The sequence below is a fragment of the Fundulus heteroclitus genome, chromosome 10 (assembly GCF_011125445.2).
Source record: "Fundulus heteroclitus isolate FHET01 chromosome 10, MU-UCD_Fhet_4.1, whole genome shotgun sequence".
NCBI classification, from domain to species: Eukaryota; Metazoa; Chordata; class Actinopteri; order Cyprinodontiformes; family Fundulidae; genus Fundulus; species Fundulus heteroclitus.
Genome location: NC_046370.1, coordinates 20,496,400 through 20,518,311, shown reverse-complemented (window position 1 = coordinate 20,518,311; position 21,912 = coordinate 20,496,400). Strand labels below are relative to the sequence as shown.

Here is a 21,912-nt window from a genome sequence, read left to right as displayed (position 1 = left end):
GACTGGCTGCAACGAGCCGTTTTATTGGGTTTAATAAAGCGAAGCGTGTTAACAGCTGAGCAAAACCTCCCCTAACCAACCAGGGTTTCTGTTTCTTTTCCAAAGCAAAGGCAGGAACAAACAGCAGCACAAAAGGATTCTCACACTCACACACACACACACACACACATACAAACACACACACAAAAGACAAACATTATAGAAAACGTCCAGATTTTTTTTCTTATTTTTTGTAGCCCTGCAAAATAAACGGTCCTGAAGCTAATGGTTTCTTTCTTTGTGGGATTTACTGAATTTATTTAAAACTTTAAATCTGAAGCACTGAGATACCAACCAGCAGAACACGGTGAAGGATGGAGAACCCAACCTGATGTAAACGATCTGTGTGGATAAAAATGAGGGAAACCACAAGACGATTCTTTTAAAAACCAATCTACTGCTCCAAATAAAAATAAGAAATAAATAGCATTTTGTTTAGCTGACAACCAGAGCTTATTAAGTTTACAGTGAGGTTTAGGAGTGTTTAGTTTTCCGACTGCTGGATGAGGGAAAACAGATTTTCTAAAAAGGCTTTTTTGTGACACTTTGCATTTCATTAAAAAAAAAAAAGTCTCTAAAATGAGAAATACAGCAGCTTTGGAGAAGTGTAGACAGTTAAAAGTTCATCCTGTCTCCAGCGCATTATGGAACATTTTTATTTAAACAACTTGTGAAAATGAAAGCAAACAAGATAATAAATGTGTGGAGGACAGAGATAGATAACATTTTATTCACAAGCAAAATACCATATTTAAACTATAAGCAATGCATCGCCACAAGGAGTTCTTGTTTAGTTAGTCCCCTTGCTAAAATAATAGTACTAATCACTTTTCCCCATTTTGTAACTAGCCTCAATGCAATTCAATAGGGGTGTCTATATGATATGCACTTCTTAGTGTGAGTCTAATACTCTGGGTCAATACCAGCTTTGTGTGTCTGGAGACATTTTGTTCCATCATTTTAGCAAAACACCTCCAACTCAGTCAGATTAGATGGCAAGCCTCTAGGAAAAAGGATTTATATGCCTGATGAATCCCAAATTCAGATCTAGACTTTGACTAGGCCATTTTTTTACACCCATTTGTGGCCCTTGAATTGAATTGACAATTTGACTCACTTAAATGCTGCACGCATAGTTAATTGTTGAGCAGCTGACCAAGTATTCAAAATATCTAGGATTTTCTTTTAAAGAAAACTATATTTTTTGTGGCCTGTGAGCCCTTTAGACTTGATTTTGGCCTGTGTGGGGAAAACGTTAGGACCCCCGCTGGTTTAGGTAGACAGCGGGCTTACAGTCATAACTGACCCTTTCCATTTTCAGACGACGGATTGAACAGAGCTCTGTAATTTTATGACCTAACCCAGCTTTAAACTGTCACATAAAAATAAAACCCCAATAAAACATAATTCAGGGTTATAATGTGAAGTAAAAAAATAAATAAAAATCTGAAGATGTTCAAGGCACTGTTAAACTCTGCAGTTTGACTTTCTATCCAGCGTTTATTAAAATGTATTAAAAGTTTACAATCTAAAACCAGAACCTGTAAAGTTACCATGTGGCGTTTAGTGGGGGTCATCTGGCTGGCCCGGGGTCCGCTGTGGGAGGGTTTGATCTGCGGCTTGTGTCCGTCCGCTGGCTGCAATGAGCCATTTCATTGGGTTTAATAAAGCGGAGCGTGCCAACAACTGTCATCGGAGCCGTGAAGCCAAACCTCCCCACGTGCTCCAGATCAGCCGAACAAAAAAGAGGCAAACCCCCCGGCCTCAGATGGCGAGGGTCCGCACGGCCATAAGGAGTCCATTATGCTCCATGTGTGTCCCGGCCCGGCCCCACACTGTGGTGTCTGTAAAGGCCCGGCTCGGCCCGGCAGCGCTCTGGCACACGGTGCTCAGGACACGCTGCTAAATCCCATTAGCGTCTGTCCAGAGAGAGCCAGTTACTGTCAGTCATCATGAAGCCCTCTCTGCAGGAAGCTGCAGCACTTTTAATTAACTCTAAAAACAAGATGCACGTTTCCATTCCACACTGACGAGCTTTAAGGCGTCGCAACAAGGCCGCAACCAGCGGAGATGTTAAAAACATAACGAGCTCCTAACTTCATCAGTTAACTTTCTTTTTTTTTTTTTAACCAAACTTTATCTTTTAGCTCAAACTCTGAAAAACAACATAGCAGCAAAGGAGAGCGAGTGGTACCCCTACTCCCAACATGACATGAGGCCATTTGATTTTTTTTAGTTCACTGCTGCAAAACCTCCAGCTTTAACTGATTAAAACTCTGAAAATTTGGATCATTTTATTCCAAACAAAGATGTTAAAATCCGTTTTAGTGAAAATACGCTGGAAATCAGATGTTCACAAACACCTTTTTTTCCCCTCAGACTATTTCAGAATAAATCCTTCTTGTTTCATGTCATACGGGATTATTAAAATTATTTTAAATCTGCAGGGGGGTAAAAAATATTTTTTGAATATTTTTAGTTCCTTTAAACAATTCATAAAAACCCAGATGACGTTGCCGTGGCTTTGTGAGCTACATCTGAGTTAAACACATGGTCACCTGCACATGCATTTCAAAGCAACGCCTCAAAACACATTGCTTCCTTCTGTGGCATTGTGGGAAAATGTAAAGAAATCAGTCAAGATATCGGAATATGAATCGAGGACCTCCAGAAATCCGGTTCATCCTTGGGTAAAAATCTCCAGGTGCCTGAAGGAGCCACGTTCACCTGTACGAAAGAAAATCACATAGCGAGTAGAAGCAGCCATTCTCTACCCTTAAAGACTTAACCTGAGCAAGCGTGACGGTGATTATCCACAGTCAGAAGAGTCCGGTATCGACATGGCCTGAAAGGCCGCTCAGAGAGGAAGAAGTCGTTACATCAAAACGCTGATTACTCAAATGCATTCAGGGACAAATACTTTTCTGGAAAAGCATCCTGTGGTCTGAGGAAACCAGAACTCAGATTTTTGGTTGTTAATGGAGAATCTTTAGATTTGGAAGAAAAAGGCATGAGCTTAAAAGCCTGAGAACACTGTGAGGGACAGTAGCAGCATCAGGTTGTTGGGGGTATTTCACTGCAGATTGAAGATTACTGTAGATACTAGATATCATGGGGGGGAACCCTATTACGTCGACACACTGAAATAACGTTACTAGACATCAACCAGAAACTTCAAGATTTGGAAATAAATGGCGCCCCCCAATGGACAATAACCCTGATCATGCTGACAAAACAAGCTACAAAGGGGTCTTCCAGAGAAAGTCGACGCCAACGCAAAGCCCTGATCTCACTGAAGTGTCTGGGTAGAGCTGAAAAGGTGTGTGAGCAAAGCAGCTTACAGACCTGACCCAGTCACACCAGTTCTGTCAGGAGGAACAGGCCACAATTACAGCAAACTATCAAAACCATAAAAAAAACACACAGTTAAAAAGGAGATTTCTACCAAATGATGATTTTAACTTTTACATTTTATGGAAATTAATCCACGGGGTTTAAAAAGAAATACAGGCATTTAGCAAATAGAAATTATTGTTGGTAATCCTAACTAAAAAATAAAAGTTTCAGTTTGATTTAATGTTGAAACATGAGAAAAAGAAAAGGTGGAAATAAAACTGCAGCAGCTTTGATCTGAAACAAAAGCTAAACTGTTTTGCCATCGTCAACACTGAACAGAACTATTAATATGAAAAGTATTGAGGTCTGCACTCCAACTATTCACATTAAACTTGGTTCTGTACAGAAAGAGGACGGAATATTTTAAAATCACAAGTTGAAAAAATAACCAGTGCATGAAAATAACCTGAAAGTCAAAAATTATTTGAAATTACAAAACCAAGTCTTCAGAAAGGTCACAGTGAAAAGTTGACAAAAAAAGGTCCTGAATATTATTTTAAAAGCATGACTGGTTTAAAACTACAATTTAAACAGCACTTCATTCAGTTTAAGATTTGTCTTTTTGTTTCCATTGATGTTTTTTTCCCCCTAGAGTTTTCTCCAGTTTAATATATAATGCATCCATTTGGCAGGTTTTACATTTACATCCTGCCATTTTAGTCCCAGTTGGGGGAGTTAATTTAAAGTGTATTCTGTGGTTTTACAATTTAGTCTTTTGGTTTCAAAATGTATGTATTTTCCAAATTCGCTCTCAGACGTTTAAACTGACAGCAGCCAAAGGGATCCGAAAAAATTCAGGATTTCTAAAATTTAACTGCTAAAATATTTAGATTTTGTTGAAACGTGCAAAGTGCACAGATTGCAGGGCTGAAAAGTTTAGTAAAAAGAGAGAAAACAATATCTTTCTGACAAAGCGGAGAACTTGCTGCATGCTTTATTCTATTATTTATGATGTAGATGTACATGCAAAGACCTGAAGCATCTTAAATGCCCCCCCCCCCCCCCAAAAAAAAAAACGCACCGCGCATCATTGGTCCAATAAAATGGCATGTTTCCTCTCCTGCTTCCTTGCATAGGCCCTCAACAACGCACTGGCTCGCTTCTAATCCCTTTTTGATGAACTTGGTTAATGGACCTCCTGCAGCGACTTTGGCTCTGTTCATTAGGCAGCACACGACCTTCTCCACGCCCCCGGATCACGCTAGACGCGTCCCCGTGTCCCCTCGGGTCCATAAATTCCCGTCCCCAAGTTGGAGAGGTTTGAAACTTGAGGCTTCCTTCCCGGCGCTCTCTGGTTCTGGTTCAGAAGGGGAAGAGGCCAGGGAGCCATGCCACCGCGTAAAAGCCTGTTTGGGCCCTTCAACCCGGGATCCCCCGAGGGTGAGGTGGGCTGCGCGGCCCCCGCGGACCTCAGCGGGGACATCCACGCCCTGCTGCAGCGGTCCCGAGCGCAGGAGCAGAGCGAGGCGGCGCGCTCCAGAGACGGCCGCGACTTCTGCGAGGCTCCGTGCGCCATCGTGGAGCTCCGGCTGGGCTCCGCCGGGAGCGCGCTGCGCTATCTGCAGCCGGACAGGTGCGCCCTGGAGCGGGCGCAGCGGCGGCGGCGCCTGGCCGCCAACGCCCGCGAGAGGAGGAGGATGCTCGGCCTGAACGTCGCCTTCGACCGGCTGCGCAGCGTCATCCCGAACCTGGAGAGCGAGAAGAAGCTGTCCAAATCCGAGACTCTGCAGATGGCCCAGATTTACATCAGCACCCTGACCGAGCTGCTGCAGGACGGAGCCGGGACGTGCGGGTCTTCGGAACCGAACAGAACCGGACCGGGAGCCGACGCCCGGAACGCGGAGAGGAGCAGATAACCGGGAGAGAAACTGAGGGACACCGAGGACTCAAACTTTTGCTTTTGCTGTTTTTTTTTTAATGATTGTAAATAAATGTTGCAATAAGGTTTGTGCCTGGATGCAGCGTTTTATATTCAGATCGTTTTAGATGGTTCAGATTTTTTTTTCTTCAAAATGATCTTTTCAGAGTAATGATTAAAAATGTTAAGTCCTGAGAGAAAAGTCCGAACAGTGATAAAAGCAGCCCGTTAGTTACTGAAAGTAGCAATTTTTATTATTTTATAATTATATACAGGTAACCAAAGACACAAATCTGGAAATTGGTACAAAGATTAAGTTTTCCTGCAGAAACGCTCTGTCCATCCGCCCAAAACAGACAACACAACTGGGAGAAAACAGCTTTAGAAAATGAAAAATAGAGTCCGATTCAGAAAAGTCTAGCATCTAAAATTAAATCCCCCCTCCCACCCCACCCAACCCTCCCTTTATAACCCCAAACCCACCCACTGTTTTCCCTCCCCATTGCGTTCCTCCTACACCAGGGAATCAATCTATGTACAGGGGGACTATGTACAGAAAGCTCTTCCATTCATTCTGCAGACGTCCGGGAATAAAGCTCTGTAAACTTCTGTTTAAAGGAGTGTGAGGGTTGAAATGTGTGTGTGTGTGCGTGCGTGTGTATAAGATGACACATGGCTTTAACCAATTAAACCTTTAAAGAACCTGAATTTGGTAATAAAAAATAAAAAAAACTATCCAGTAGAAAGTTAACCTGGAAACCTTAAAACATATTTTAACACAAGACCACATGTTGCAGAGTTAAAGGAGCAGGAACGGACCCAGCGGTGCAGGTCCCTGTGGAAAACCTCTTGATTCTGAAGGTAAATTTGGAAACGAATAGCCAAAAAAAAAATGATCCTTCCCCTCGGTGACAGTTTTTATCCTAAAGTTTATGCTAGGATTAGATTTCTTCCAGCTTCAAAGTATCAGGATCTAACGAGCCAATCAGCTTCTGAGCTCCTGGAAGTCCACCCTCTAACTTCATAAACAGACTATCTCAAGTCTTAAAAACCCAAAATAAGCTTTATGGAGAAGCCCGTCTCAAAGTTTTAGGACTTCAGGGCATATAGGTGTCAGTTTCAGCTCCTCTCCTCGTCTCAGCCATGTTGAATACTGACGATCTCCCTTTAACTTCCTTCATATGGGTCCAGCTCCAGCCGTTTGATGAAAACCTCCCGACTTCAACAAGGAAAAACAGGAGTTACATCTAGAAGACGACCACAGAGAGCTTATCGTGAATAAAAATCGATTAAAGCCCCGCATTCTGGTTCTCTGTTAGTTGTAATTGAAGAGAAGTCAGTATGCAGGTCGTAGAAACTCGGACCGATCCGGACAGATCGTGAAGGTTCAGACTGATCCTGCAGAATCTGACCAGTCCCGGACGCCTGGAGCCTGCGCGCGCAAATACTTTAAACAAAGGCAAAGAGTTTGCTGTCAGGTTTCTGTGGTTTAACAGACTTACGGGGAGCCAATTTCCAAAATGGCAGGAAAAATAAAATAAAAAGCCTGATTTAGGAAGCCAAATGAGGGAAAAAAAAAAAGCTTGTATGGGTTCTGATGAAAAGAGGAAAACGGGTCGGTAACATTTCCAGGTGATCACATTCTAACTTCTTATCGGTCTGCAGCTCAGACCATTTTCTGACCCAGAAAAGATCAATGGCTTTGATTCCGGAGCATCTTTTCAACGGAGCCGAGAGCGAAAGAAGCACAGCGTGAGAGGAGGAGAGGGGATGTCACTTTCAAAGCAAAAGGATCATTTTGGACGTTTCTTACCACCCCCCCCCCCCCCCCATCTTAGGATGTTTGAAGCTTTGAACACTGGATGGATTAAATGGACACTTTGCGCTCCAATCTGACGTCAATCAACACGGAGAAGTTTTTAAGCAGAGGGAAAGGTCAGACAGACGGGAGCTGAACTGTAAGGAACTTTAAAAAAAAATAAAATAAATCATTACAAAAGGCAAAAGAAGTGTGATCGGAGATAAAAACAACATCCCGAGGAACCTTAAAACAACCAGCAACCGGGGAGCCGTAACGCTGGTCTGGAGACGCTTCGGATCGGTGAGGCGGAGGAACCAAATCATCCAGCGATGATCGCAGAGAGCGACGGGAGGGGAGGCTCCTTTGACTGAGGGAGGAGGGGGGGCGCCGCATGGCCCGCTTTGTGTCTGTGTGTGTGTGTGTGTGTGTGTGTGGTGGGGGGGCAAGCTTTTCTAGCAGTGCTCCAGGTAGTCAATGATGCGGGAGATGGACTTCTGTCCTGCGGTGCCGACGTCACACTGCAGACAGAGAGCAGAGTTTCAACATTTAAGGAGATATCCTTTAATCATCATCATCATCATCATCATCATCACTGTTATAAATCATTTTAACTTCATCGACTGAAAGCTAAACTAAATCCAGAATAAAAGTTTAAGTGCGCTTGTCCTGTATTTCAAATGGGAAACAAAGACTTATTCCAGCAGTTTTAGAGTCAGTGAGGTGTTTAAGGTCTGAACTTAGAAGAAGCTGGATGTTAGAATCTGCTCAAAGAAAATGATCAAACATCAGACCTCAACTGATAATACTGCTGCATATTCCAGACCGATATGCAACGAGTAACGCTTTGGCAGCACAAAGACGCAGCGTGGATGAAAAGGACCAGCCCGCAGAGGGTTTAAGCTGAAGTCACAGAGGAAGTGAAACTGAAAAACTGAGGCGGCAGGCTAGTCCAGATTGCTGAAATATAACTGCAGCCACTCAAACTCGCTAGTTTTTTTTTTTTTTTTTTTACGGCCCCCAGGTGGTTGTCTGCACTCCACATATCGTCGGGCCATGCTCCTGATGAGATGATGGATGGTGTCCTGGGGTCTCTCCTCCCAGATCCTGGCCAGGGCACCAGTGAGCCGCTGGACAGTCTGAGTAGCAACCTGGTGGCGTCGGATGAATACGACGTCCCAGAGATGCTCTGTTGGATGTTTGTCAGGCGAGTGACGAGGCCGGCCAATGGGAGCGCCTTCACGCTCCTCACATGAGGCCATTACCCTGAACCAGGGGGAACCCAGGACCCACTGCACCAGCCAAGGGCCTAACAATGACTAAGGATTTTATTCTGATGCCATCGTTTATCCTGAACAGGTCTGAGTCCCTCCATGGACCCGCCTCACCAGACCAACACCGACCCGGCACCAAAGCGCTCGTGCTGAACCGCGTTGCAGGCGGCATAAAGCTCACTTCTTTATGTAAGTTCTCCGACGATACAGGGAGACGGGGGCCGATAGCGCTGAAGCTGCCAATTCAGGCCTTCTCGGGTAAAATGCCAGTTGAGCTCCACGGTGCCGGGCGCTGAGCACGGGGCCTTCTGAGAGACATCGGGCCCTCAGGACACCCTCAGCAAGTCTGCTTCTAATGCTTTGGTTAGAGACATTCAAGCCAGTGGTCCGCTGGAGGTCGGCTATGGCAGTACTCATCCTGTTCCTGCTTGTACAAAGGAGCAGGTGCCAGTCCTGCTGACGGGTCGCTCTCCTAGAGTAACTGCAGGTCTGCTACATGACGGCGGACATAAAGGACTGCAAAGGTGCTGAAAGCCCAGAGTTCCTTTAAAACAAGGTTAAAAACCTAGTTGTTTATTGCATTTAAATGTTAGTATTCAAATCAAATCGTTGTCGTTTAAGTGAAACCGCCTTAGATTAGGTTTGCAGTCCAACCCGTCTTGACCTACTGCTGCTACTCCACTGCAACGTGCTTTCCTCGGTACGTTTGGTTCTCCATGTTCTGGTCGTGTTCAGCACTTTGAATTGTCCCTGTTACTAAAATGGGCCGCACAAAAGAAACTTGCCTTGCCCGTCTGAAAATGACATGAAGTTAAATTGCGGCGCGAGGCGGACACAGGCAACACGCATCGCCCACAGATTTGACCGTCTCAGCAGAGAAACGACCTCAAGGCTTCCCACTGATACGCCGTTATGGACCTTTTTTTAGTGTGTGCACTTTATACTTTTATTCTCTTATTCACATCATCTTTAGAAAACGCCACGATTTTTATGCTGATCGGATAATCGAATTTTGTTTTATGTATCCACCGATCCTTAAATGCCAGTCTTTGCCTGTTGAAGACCACTGGTTTAGTGCGGCTGTTATATTCATTATCAGGACCATCGACCCCAGTCTACTACTGAAATGACCAGATCAATACTCCAGCACTTTACCTGGATAATATAATCTGATTATTATTCATTTTTTGAGCAGTGGAAAATCATGTGTTTTCTAGGAGACATGTCTGAGGGTTAGGGTGAGGGAGAGCCACAGTTCAAACAGATAACAGGAAGGCTGCAGACTTGATTAGCTCTTCTAGCACACGGCTATGCTCAGAGATTATATATATATATATATATATATATATATATATATATATATATATATATATATATATATATATATATATATATATATATATATATATATATATATATATATATATATATATATATATATATATATATAGAAGGCTGCTCGCAGCAGAAGGGACCTCATGTCATCGTTAAAAGGAAACCAGCCTCAGCTGAAACCCAAATTCTGGGTTTTCATTTTCCGGTATTAAAAAAAAAAAAAAAAAGGTTCTCAGGGCAGCGACTCACAGTGAGGTTCATGAAGTTGAGGAACTTCTTCAGCATTTCTGTCATGATGGAGAAATCTCCCTTTGGCAGGTTTTCCCTCACAGTAGTCACATTCATCTGGTGGAAACATAGACGGTTGGGGGTTAAAAGCACAGACACGGTTAACAGAAACCATACGTCTAGAAGCTGAATCTATTCGTTGCTGCACTGAAACATGAAACGTGTGACTCTCGGATCAGACCGAGGGAGACTCACCGGGCTCCCCTGGCACAAGCAGCCCAGCAGCAGTGCCGTGTACGAGGCCACGATGCTGTCCTCCATGTGCTTCCCAGCATGCTGCAGAGCTACCGGGGACAAATGGGGACATTTTACTCCCGCAGTTCAGCTCAGCTCTGCTCGGAGGTGAAAGCCGAGCTCCGCCCCTACCTTTGTTTAGGTCCAACGGCTCGTCCTCCTCCTCGCTCTTCTTCTTCTTGGCCTCCTCCTGTTTGTCCGGGGCGTTGTCGTTGGCGACCCACTGGATCTCGCCTCCGGTCTCCTGCCACTCCCCACTCTGGTCGAGCGCCGGCTTGGGCGCCTCCTTGATGAGGTCATCGGTCTGCGCCTCGGCCAGCACGGCGGCTCGCTCGCGCTGCAGGAACAGCTGAAGGGAGACAGGAGGAGATCGGTCAGATTAGGATTAAACCTCCTTTAGTTTATTACATCAAATCTTTGCCAATCTGAACATCTGACCACTTCAGAGCAACATTGGGTTTCCAAACAATAAATGTGACTCTCTTTCCTCAGTTCTAGGCTGATTTGTGCAGAACCCTGACCAAATTAATACGCCGTTATCCGAGGTTTTCGTTTTCATTACCAACAGATTTCTATCATTTTTTTTTTAAATGCCAGATGCACCAGATGCACCAATATCCCACCGTTTGTCTTGAAGTGAACTTGAATCTAAGAGCAGAAGAACAAAAGGAAAGCCCTGGAATTTAGCCATCTGATCACTGCAAAAATAGAACTAAAAATAAGTAAAATTTTCTTGAAATGAATGTATTTACCCTTGATTTGAGCGGGTAAATGAGATTATTTGCCAATGGAATAAGATTTTTGCACTTAAAATAGGAAAAATTCATCTCAATCATTATTTCAAGTGCAGTATATCTAATTATCTTATTTTAAGGGTAGAAATACTCATTCCATTGGCAAATAATCTCATTTACCTGCTCAAATCAAGGGCAAATACATTCATTTCAAGAAAATTGTACTTATTTTTAGTTCTCTTTTTGCAGTGATGGCAATAGATAGAGACGGTACCTGCACGAGAGCAGCGATGGCGCTCAGAGGCCCGCCGCCACCACCGCCGCCGCTCAGGTCCTGATGCTGCTCGTTCAGCAGGACGGTGAAGTCACAGGGCCCCTGACCCCCCTCCATCTCCATCTCCATCAGGAAGTACCGGTTCCTGGCGCTGTACTCCACCAAGTTGATCAGCAGACCCAGACCCTGGATTCCAGAACAACACAATGTGGCTCATTATTACGGCTCTCCTCCAGCTAAGCAATTGCAGGCGTGTGATACGCACCAGCACTCTGATGTCGAATCTCTGCTCCTGAGGAAGGTACTGAGGAACCTTGAGAACGCAGTTCAGAGCCGTCACTATCAGGTCGTCCTGCTCGCCCGTCTTCGTGCTGCCCCACTCTGCAAAAGCCACAGGAACACAGCGGTTCTCTCACTGCCTCGCAGCTTAAAACGTGCTCTGCGCCGGCGTGCTAGCGGCTCTCACCGTTGTCGTGCGTCAGGTTGAGCAGGACTCCTATGATGGCCCTCATGCAGTCCTCCACCGCCTTGCCCACCATGGCGCCGTCCGAGTTCGTCTGCCTGCTGTATCGCTGGATCATCTGCTCACACCTCCTCAGGGCCCTGAGACACCGGGTGTAAAGCTTAACCACAGAACGGCGCCTGGCTTCAGCTCCAAACCGCGCTTGAACCAAGTTTCTTTCAGTTAAAGTGTTGAAAGTCATCGATTAAAATCCTTAAATTTACAAAAAAAATGTCTGGCTAAAACAAAAAAAAATAACCATCACAGCTCCGATCGTCCGTTCTAGTCTGTCAGGCTACATGATTTGGGTTTTTGAACAGGACTCTTTCACGACATTGTAAACTATAGATCCAGAAATCAGGGAAAGCGCTGCGGGTGTGCAGGAGCTCAGGCTGCAGCAGCTGGGAGGGTTGCAGTGGGTCAGCAGTCTGATGTAAATAACCAAATTAGATCAAATGTCAGCGGTGAATGAACAGAGCGGAGAGAGCGGAGTCTGGACATCGGGATGCAAAGCAAGACAGAAGGAAGGACACAAAAGGAACATCTGTACGATATTAGCTTCAGAGGGAGGAGGGGGAACTCCTCGGTCGCCACAAACACAGCCCGTCCTCGTCTAAACCCGACGTTTTGTCGAACCGTGCTGATGCTTTTCTTTTTAAGTCGGTCTTTTGCGGGTCTGCTGCAGAGTTTTGGGATCGCTGGCGGCAGATGAGCCGGCTCGGCCCGAGCTCCAGCTGTCGGACAGACGGCGTCGCGTTTCACTCTCGGTTACTTTACAGGGGAGTTCACGGTCACCGTAACTGTGGGAGAGGACCATTCATGTTCCTCCACCCAGAGCATGTCAGATATACTTAAGGTCCAGTTTTCATCTGACCAAAGCACCTTCTTCCACATCTTCAACGGCTTTTTTCCTGACATTCCTCCACCAAAGGCCAGATTTCTGGAACGCTTAAATAATAGTAATCGCGTCAACAGATTCTCCCACCTGAGCTGTGGATCCCTGCAGCTCCTACAGAGTTACCACCAGCGAGTTCTCCCCAGGGCTTTGAAACGGTTCAAGGAACGAAAACGAAAACCGGGAACTTTTTGTATTTTACAGGGAACAGAAACGAAACCGGAAACGTTATTATTTTTTATGTTGTGGAACACTTATTTAAAAATAATTGTAACCGGTTAATACCGGTTTTATTTCGTTCCTCAAAGTTTTCGTTGCCTAATTAACTAAAAAAAAAAAAAAGTAATTATTTTCCTGCGCACGTTCAACCTGACTCCGCCAGCTGTATGTCGCTCCGCCTTGCTTCACTCACATACATCTGGGACCTCTCCCATAGAGTGATTTCTCCAACCAATTTTATGGTCTGGCCAATCAGGACGCAGGGCTGGAGTTTCATAGATGTGACGTAGTGGAGACGCGACCATGACGTGAGACTGTTTTGATTCAGACAACAATGGCGGCTTGCATCGAGGAAGCAAGCGTTAACATTGATGCTGCTATTTCTTCCGTGTTGTCCAATCTATCTGATATTGTTTCATTAAAAGAACATCAGAGAACGGCTCTGAAGGCTTTTGTTGGTGGAAACCATGTTTTCGCCCTTCTCCCGACCGGATTTGGCAAGTTTTGTTTTCCGGGGCGCGTCCGCAGCGGACATCTTGTCGGTTAGCACAAACCATGTTAAGAGGCCTTTAGTCCTCAAGGCGGTCGGCCCGGGATCGACTCCGACCCGCGGCGCTTTGCCGCCTGTCTTCCCCCCTCTTCCTGTCAGCTCACTGTCAATAAAACGCGTGCCACTAGAGCCGCAAACACATAAAAAAAAAAAATTGTTTTTTCCTGCGTCGCTCTCACAGCGTCACGGGTTAGGCTTTGGTGTGAGTGGTTGAAATAGCACGTTGATAAAGATGACAGACAAGTGGCTTATCCAATCATATGCAAGGATTTTTGATAAGGCCCAGCCTTCAATAAAGTGTCCCAGAAGTATGTGAGTGAAGCTAGGCGGAGTGACATACATCTGGCGGAGTCAGATTAGCGCACGTTACCATGACGGCTGAGGTTCACTTCCTGTGTGACATCACATCACACATTCGCTGACTGAATGGAGAGAGAGCGGTGTCTCCACTAGAGCTACACATCTTAAATAAGAGGTAAATTACGATCCATCGTTAAGTAAAACGCTCATTCCAAACACAATATCAATAGCTGTATTTGTCAAACGAAAGGAACGAAATTAACCGTTCCGGGAACAGTATTTTTTTTGTTCTAACCGGTTCGGGAACGTCAATTTATTGGTGGAACTCATAACCGGAAACGTTATAATTCTGTTTCTGTTTGGAACGAACCGATTGAGGAAAAAAAAAAAGAATAAATAAATAAATCGGTTCAAAGCCCTGGTTCTCCCCTCACTTAGCCTGTCAGCTTTGGGTGGATTCTGCGGTATCAGGGTAAAGGCCTTGAACACAGCCGGCGGCCCTCCGGCCACAGGTCCACATTTTGCCTGCTCCGGACTTTAAGAGTCTGTAATAATTGTCCGTGCCCAGACAAAGTGAGGGTCCCCAAACAGGAGAAGGAGCTTCTGTGTTCCTAACAGGGCTGGCTGGGGCTGATCAGATTAGGCCTGCAGGCAGCTGAAGCCCTCAGAAGCGGACAGCAGAGACTCTTCAGCGGGTTCATCGATGAACGGGAGAAAACAGAGAGGAAGAATCTCAGAAGAAGAAAAAGCAGGAAACTGCAGCAAGGGAGGAAAAGAAGAGCAAACGACAGAAACAGAGGAACGGGAGTGAGAAGCGCACGGATGAAGACGTGCTGTCTGGGGGTTTAGGTAGCAGAGCCCGGCCGCTCGCTCGCTCTCCGGCTCACCCCGTAGATTTCAGGGTTAATCGAGTTAACCAGCGGACAGCTGAAGGCTGAGACTGAAGCCTGTGTGGACCTCACAAACAGCGGCTCTTTGTGGACTCCTCCGCCTCATCAACCTCCACCCCTCTCTGCAGACCCCTCGGCGGGCTGAGCGTCCGGTCACCAAAAGGCCAGAGGAGGAAGAGGAGGAGGAGCAGTCAGGAGGTAAGTTAGCCGTTTCAGCTGGTTCACATGTTCCCAACAATAATACTGCAGAGAACGGCAGAGAATGGCTGGTGCTGTGTTACCACACAGCACCAGCCATCAGTAGGACACAGGAACCCGTCTCCTTGGCAGGACGTGCCGAACTCTGCGTGGTCGGCAAACAACTCTGTGAATTACCGCCACCTTGTGGTGATGGTGGCTGATGAGATGGGATTAAATAACAGGATCTCATCCCCTTTTTTAGTTTTTGGGACGAGCATCTTAAACGTCTCTGCTGAACAGAGACAGAGAAACCTTTAGGCCGCAGCACCTGAAGACAAAAACACAAAGCTGGAGAGACAGAGTGACGTCAGTCTCTCCTCCGGCTGAGGGCAGAGGTCAAAGGACACCGCTGTGACTGACAGGAGGTCACAACCAGGAAATGGAGCAACAAAACCCCCATAATGACCCACATTCTAGCCGTAGAATCCCAGTGACGCACGCGGAAACGGGGCACGCAGCTCGTGTTTTTAGCGGCTAAAATAAATGCGGTGTGACCCAGGAATGCCTTCAGGCCTCTGCGGGCAGCCGCAGAGAGACACCAACGGACGGCTTCAGCTCACAGGTCTACTCACTTTGCGGAGGAGACGATCAGGGACGAGTCCTTGTAGGCAATCAGGTAGCTCTGGTTCTCCGGGTTGTGGACCGTCACCTGCATGAAGCCAAACAGTCAGTGATCTGTAGCCCAGGTGGAAGCTGAGATGATTACTCTGCCATGTTCGTTCAAGGCTTACGTTTCATTGCGGCAACTAATTTTGGGGTTGACTCCTAAAGTGGAGCTTCCCAGGAGGTCATGAAGGGAGAAAAGTTTCCCCCAACGGATCAACCCTGATCTAATCCAGCACTTACGCTCTCCAGCACCCGCAAGCACCGCTCCGCGCCCCACAGCGACGAAACCAGCTTCTCCTCCTGGTCCTCCTGGTCCAGGTTATCCACGCACTCCTTCACTGTGGAGGCGGACACACGGGCGCGTTAAAAAAACAAAAACAAAGGAACAACACAGTCACAACCCTGTCACTCTGAGACAGACACCTTTATCCACGATGTGGTCCAGTCCGCCCAGCAGCCGCAGCTCCTCTTTGAACCAGTCCCCCGCTCGCTTCGAGGTCAGCGACAGCAGCGTCTCCATGGCCAGATGACCCGTCTGGAGGCGGCAGGGGGGAGGAAAGAGGAGGAACGGCTTCAGTTTACGGCACGTTTAGCTCCAATCGAGCGGCTAGAAATACCCTGAAACCTGTGGGTGTTCTGAATCACTCCGATTTAGGAGCAGCTTGTTTTCAACGCGTCTCAAATCTTAAAATAACATGAAAACTGGGAATGCATGAAATTTCAGAGACAGAGCAGCAGCAGCAGTGACCGGTACCGTGATGTTCTGCAGGTCCAGGTGCTTGTTGTGCACGGTGTCGCACAGCTTCCGGATCTTCTCCTTGATCTTGGCCAGCTCTTTGGCACTGAACTGGACGCTGGAGTCCGGCTCGGTGGCGGCTCCCTGATCCTGGTCCAGCTCGAGAAGCCGGATCATCAGGTCCAGACAGGAGCGGTCCAGGTCCATGTTCAGCCGGTCCCTGCTCAGGATGTACATCAGAGCGGCGGTGCACAGGGCCAGGTTCTGCAGCGAGAGACAGAGCATCAGAGGGTGAGAGCTGACGGTTAAGACCCAGCGACTCTCTGCCTGCCGTGCGACGCAGAGGTCGGGCCTCAAAGAGTCTTTTACCCCGTTTACACTACCCCGTTTTAACCGTGCCGAGACCGGTCCAAGCTCGGTAACTGAGATAACTATAGAGTGTAAACAGGGCTTTGAACCGATTTTTTTTTTTCTCAATCGGTTCGTTCCAAACAGAAACGGAATTATAACGTTTCCGGTTATGAGTTCCACCAATAAATTGACGTTCCCGAACCGGTTAGAACAAAAAAATACTGTTCCCGGAACGGTTAATTTCGTTCCTTTCGCTTGACAAATACAGCTATTGATATTGTGTTTGAAATGAGCGTTTTACTTAACGATGGATCGTAATTTACCTCTTATTTAAGATGTGTGGCTCTAGTGGAGACACCGCCCTCTCTCTCCATTCAGTCAGCGAATGTGTGATGTGACGTCACACAGGAAGTGAACCTCAGCCGTCATGGTAACGTGCGCAGGAAAATAATGACTTTTTTTTTAGTTAATTAGGCAACTAAAAACTTTGAGGAACGACATAAAATTCGTTCCTAAAATAAAAGTGTTCCAGTTCCAGAACATAAAAAATAATAACGTTTCCGGTTTCGTTTCTGTTCCCTGTATAATACAAAAAGTTCCCGGTTTTCGTTTTCGTTCCTTGAACCGGTTCCAAGCCCTGAGTGTAAATGGAGACACAACCGAACTGCACTAAATCTAGAACCATTTCGATGGGTGGGCTCGGTTCTCCTTACAGTCAGAAGTTTCAGACATTCATAATAATACTAGCTTCCCTACCATTCCACACAGTTTCCAGTGATGATTCTGATTAGCAGTGTGATGAAGCTCAGCGTCTGTAAGCCCTGATTAGACGTCCGTTTGTCTCATCCATTTCCCAAAAGCCGACTCCGTCAAGTAAATTTACCAAAGGTTGCCTTCTTCGCCTGACTCTCCGCAAACAACTATAACCAATATCACAATTATAACCAAGCATAACTTCCTGAATGTTACGGGCGCCGCCATTTTGATTTGCTTGATTCCCTTCTTCAATCCTAGAGAGCCGTAGTACCGTAGATCGTCACTAGGAGGCGAGGAACCGTGCTAGCGTGATGTGTAAATGGTCGTCAGAACCAAGCTCGGCACGGTTAACTGATCCAAGCTCGGTCCGAACTCGGATCGGTTTAACAAGGGTAGTGTAAACGGGGCTTTTGTGTGACTCTCCTGGCAGCTGGTGTCTGCGTGTGACTGATAGTTACCGGGAGCTGGGGGGCGTCGTTCAGCGTCTTGAAGACCTGGGCCACCTTCCCTCGGGCTCGGAGGTGCATCCTGAAGCTAGGCATGGCGCAGCGGGTGGCCAGACTGATCACGCTGAGGGAAGCAAGCACAACGGTGTTCACAACGCCCTCCGCTGTATTTTCGGGGGGTGTGGGGGGGGGGGGGAACGAGCCCGTTTTCCTACCTAAGGCATCGAGTGTTGAGCGGCTGCCCGCTCTTCAGGCCGGTGGCGAGGTACTCAAAGTCGTCGGTGAACTCCTGGTTCTCTCCAAACTCCACCACGTCGTTGAAGTGCTTCACGTGCTGGACCACCGTGTACAGCTGCCGACACAGGGGGGGGGGGGGGGGGAGTGTCCAATCAGGGAAGAGAGGTTTAACAGTCATTCCTGTTTTCAGTCAAACATGCACAAAACCTACGAGCGGACGAATAAAAACGTAACCCGAGTGGAACGGGGCTGATCAACGGGGCACCATCCTGGCGGCAGATCCAGATCTCGCTCCGCCGCGTGTATCGTTAGAGTGGTGTTGTCAGCTTTTGCTTTGCGTGCATCAGTGTGAAAGGGAACAAACGGACAACCTTTTAAAGAGGTAAGCGTCAGAAAAATATACCTCTTTGTGTTCTTTACGACACTTGAGGGCTGTGACGGTGTCCTGGTACGGCTCAGTGGGAACGGTGACACACTTGGTGACCTTTGGAGGAGGGGGCGGAGCCTTGAAGACCCCTTCGTCCTTCTGGGACTGGGCCGGCTCCTTGCTGGAGCCGCCGGTCGTGACAGACGCCTGGAAGGATGAAGGAAAGCGGGCGTGAGATGATGGCTGCAGGCTTTGCTGCGGTACACCGCCCCACAAACTGGGGGCGGACGAGACGCTGCGCGTTTCGTTCTTACGGGGTTCGTGTGGGATCGGGAGAAGAAAGGCGGCGGCGGTTCCTCCTCGCTCTCCACGGTCCAGTGTCTGGCGTTGTACACTGCTTTGGTGGGAGACTGAAACACAGACATACGGGAGACGGGAGAATGTTAGCTGGGAACACGTCTGATCCACCTGCAGCCAGCAGATGAAAACGGATCAGTACCACACTGGGTCAACGGGGCTAGAGGGGAAATGGTGATGGGAATCATATGATGACATTATTTGTTTCCTTTTTATGAGGAGGATTTATTTTTTTTTTAAAAAAAGGCACACGAGGCCTCTGTGCAGTTACCCGATTGAGAAAAGCTCATCATAAAAGCTTTTTGTGGCATCAAAACGTCTAAGGCCCCGGTTTAATTTTCTTTTAAATGCTTCGTTTCACTGCTAAAACTGTGTGCTGCGTTCACACTCGGCTGCTTTTTCTTCGCTAAAGCGTTCCTTCAAACTAGGGCTGGGCGATAAATCGATTTAATCGATTAATTCGAGTTTACATTTTTTAAGAATAAATTTTTGGAAAATCTGGATTTTATTTTTCCAAATTAATCATTGGGCTTCCGTGAAGAGATCAGCACACAATGCTGAATATATGTTTAGGAAAACATATTGTCAAAATATTGTAAAAGGAAACTTTTTTTTAACCGTAATGCAAGGCATTTTAATTTACTCATTTACTTATTTTTTTTAAACTTAGTTTGAAGTTACACAAGTGATGTGAAGCCTGCTCTTAAAAGCAAGTTTTTAAATTAATTTCTTTAATTTCTTTTTATGAAAAGAAAAGGAGGAAAAAAGAAATCGATTAATCGGATATGGCAAAGTAAAATGGGAGATTTTATTTTAAAGCCATATCGCCCAGCCCTACTTCAAACCGTTCCGCATCTTCTCCCGCGCAATAAAGCAGAGGTTCGGTGCAGAACTCTGTTAGAGAACACCGATGGAGACCCAGGAGCACAGCAGAGCGGTCAGGGAGGAAGACCTTTAAAGCGGGTTACGCTCTGAAACGGCACCGATCTCAGAAGAGCCCAGAGCTGTGGTCAATCCATCATCTTAAGACGGAGAGAGCTCAACACAACCGCCGACCTACCAACACGTGGGCGCCCATCTAAACTGACAGGTCAGATAAGGAGTGCATCGATCAGTGAAGCGGGAAAGAGGTGTGTGGTAACTCTGGAGGAGCTGCAGAGATTCACGGCTCAGTTCCGCCCTTCGTATATCTGGGCTCGATAGGTCAAGAGAAAGCCACGGGCGATAAAAACGAAAAATAGCTTTAAGAAATCTTTTGAGGGTTGCCACAAGTCATCCAGGGGACAAAGCAAAGTCGACCCAGATAAAGCGGGAGACTGCAAAAAGGGAACTAAAAGTAGGTAAAATTTTCTTAAAATTAGTATTCTTTCCTTTGTTTTGAGCAGCTAAATAAGACTATTTGCCAATGGAACGAGTATTTTTACCCCTAAATTAAGATAATTAGATAAACTGCACTTGAATTAAGATGATGGAGACGAGTTGTTCCTATTTTAAGTGCAAAAATCTTATTCCATTGGCAAATAGTTTTATTTACCTGCTCAAATCAAGGATAATATACTTATTTCAAGAGGATTTTTACTTACTTTTAGTTCCCATTTTGCAGTGGACAGCAACAATAAAGCATAAACATAAAGCTAGAGCAGGAATAGAATAGTCTAGATGGAAGCACTGAATGCCTTTTAAAGTGTTAGAGCGGCCCTGACAAAGTCCAAACCTAAACGTAACAAGACGAGCAACGCAGAGACAAACGGATGCAGAGCGGAAACAGAAAGCGGAGGCCGGAGTAACGGAGAGTGGAAGCGGAGGTGAAAGGAGGGAACGGGACGCGAAGATGCAGATGAGGCTGGCGAGTCGCGGGCCAGCGCTGATCAAGCAGCAGGACGCCCCTCAAACAAACACACAGCATCTCTGGTGGGCCGCTGCCAAAACCTGCGGTCGGTGGCCGCCACGGCATTCATGAGGAAAAACAAAAGACGGACAGAGGAGAAGAAAAGAGAGTTGGCAGGAAGACGTATTTTTTTTTTTTTTTTTCGCGGGGTTAATAAGCAGAGACAAAGGGGGGAGCTGGGGGATGAGCGGCGCAGAGCTGGAACGTCAACACAGCAAATTAAAGCCCGCTACGGCCATGTGAATGACACAGGCAGACAACGGCCGTCCCACCCACCTGCTGCTGAGCAGCATGGCACAGATAAAGCCGAGGCAGGACGGTGGGCAGCCCCCGGCGTAAGAAGACAGAGGCGCGGTTCACGCCTTGCTGGGCATGCTTCAGCTGCGGAGCAGCGCTTCACTGCCAGGGGATTCCTGAGCGGCCGGGGTCACACGGTTCGTGGACGTTAGCGTCACACGGAGGACGCTGATGTTACGGGAGCAGGGCGCGCCACAGGGGGGGTCCTTCGAGGACATTTCATCAAAAACAGGCCGCTTCGAATTCACCTGAAAGTCCCCAACAGCCAGCGTCATGGAAACGGTTCCCGCTGACTCCGGCTGAATAAGCCGACAGCGTTGAGGGTCTGTTTTTTTTGCAAGTTCTCAGACGATGGCTTCCCACTTCCAGAGCTTATTGTTTTGTTTTTTGTTTTTTTAATCAGGAGCTCAACTCAGAACTCAATGATCCTAAAGGAAGACGGAGGGCTGGGTGATACAGCACCGCGGGAGTGAAGGCGTGTTAAAACCGGAGGACAGCAGATGGAAAGGTTGGAGAGGAAGGTGAAGAAGAGTCAGCGATAAGATTTCAAAGTCCAAACATTAGCAGCAGAAAAGGAAAGCGAGGACCTAAACCGGCCACTGAGCGCGCCTTTAGCCAAAAACTGCAAACCATCTTCTTGATCCAGTGCTGCACCAAAGTATCAGACCCCCGGACACATCTTTGCTCTGCTTCTGCTAGGATCTTCTGCCAAGAAGCTTTTAGCCGGTTAAAGTTAAGGTGCTTAAGGAGAAACGTTTCACCACAGTTGTGGCCGCCAGAGATCAGCTCTGGAGCAGAAAGGTGTTCGTGATACCAGACGACACCATGATGGGGGTCAGCAGATCCCTTAGGAACACATCCTTTAAATGTTTGTGGGCTTCTATCGTGCTACCATAATGTACGGAACCTGGTTTGTTTGCCATTTCAGAGGAGGAAAAAAAAAATCTGTTGATTCTTTAGCATTTTTAAACCAAGAAACTAACGTTAAAATCTGTCAAAAAGCCTCAAAATAACCTTGATTAGGCTGATAGTAACACCGTAATGG

The 21,912-nt window shown here is 46.7% G+C and overlaps 2 protein-coding genes across 2 annotated transcripts in view; one reads left to right on the top strand and one right to left on the bottom strand.

The window, feature by feature from the left end:
- Positions 1-4,445: 4,445 nt before the first annotated feature.
- atoh1c (atonal bHLH transcription factor 1c) lies at positions 4,446-5,291 on the top strand. The gene has a single exon (XM_012855919.3). It carries the CDS (start codon positions 4,764-4,766, stop codon positions 5,289-5,291), a length of 528 nt encoding a protein of 175 aa, XP_012711373.2. The 5' UTR covers positions 4,446-4,763.
- Positions 5,292-6,196: 905 nt separating this feature from the next.
- The window catches only part of LOC105920348 (wings apart-like protein homolog), a 37,445-nt gene continuing 21,729 nt past the window's right edge, over positions 6,197-21,912 (bottom strand). The window contains exons 6-20 of the mRNA XM_012855931.3: positions 18,640-18,735; positions 18,362-18,532; positions 17,937-18,073; positions 17,734-17,845; positions 16,187-16,432; positions 15,856-15,967; positions 15,673-15,770; positions 15,399-15,475; positions 11,697-11,833; positions 11,496-11,611; positions 11,231-11,416; positions 10,355-10,571; positions 10,184-10,272; positions 9,950-10,045; positions 6,197-7,612 (exon numbers count right to left, since the gene is read on the bottom strand). Coding sequence (XP_012711385.2) covers positions 7,547-7,612; positions 9,950-10,045; positions 10,184-10,272; positions 10,355-10,571; positions 11,231-11,416; positions 11,496-11,611; positions 11,697-11,833; positions 15,399-15,475; positions 15,673-15,770; positions 15,856-15,967; positions 16,187-16,432; positions 17,734-17,845; positions 17,937-18,073; positions 18,362-18,532; positions 18,640-18,735 — 1,956 coding nt within the window. The 3' untranslated portion in view covers positions 6,197-7,546. The remainder of the gene's footprint in view (positions 7,613-9,949; positions 10,046-10,183; positions 10,273-10,354; positions 10,572-11,230; positions 11,417-11,495; positions 11,612-11,696; positions 11,834-15,398; positions 15,476-15,672; positions 15,771-15,855; positions 15,968-16,186; positions 16,433-17,733; positions 17,846-17,936; positions 18,074-18,361; positions 18,533-18,639; positions 18,736-21,912) is intronic.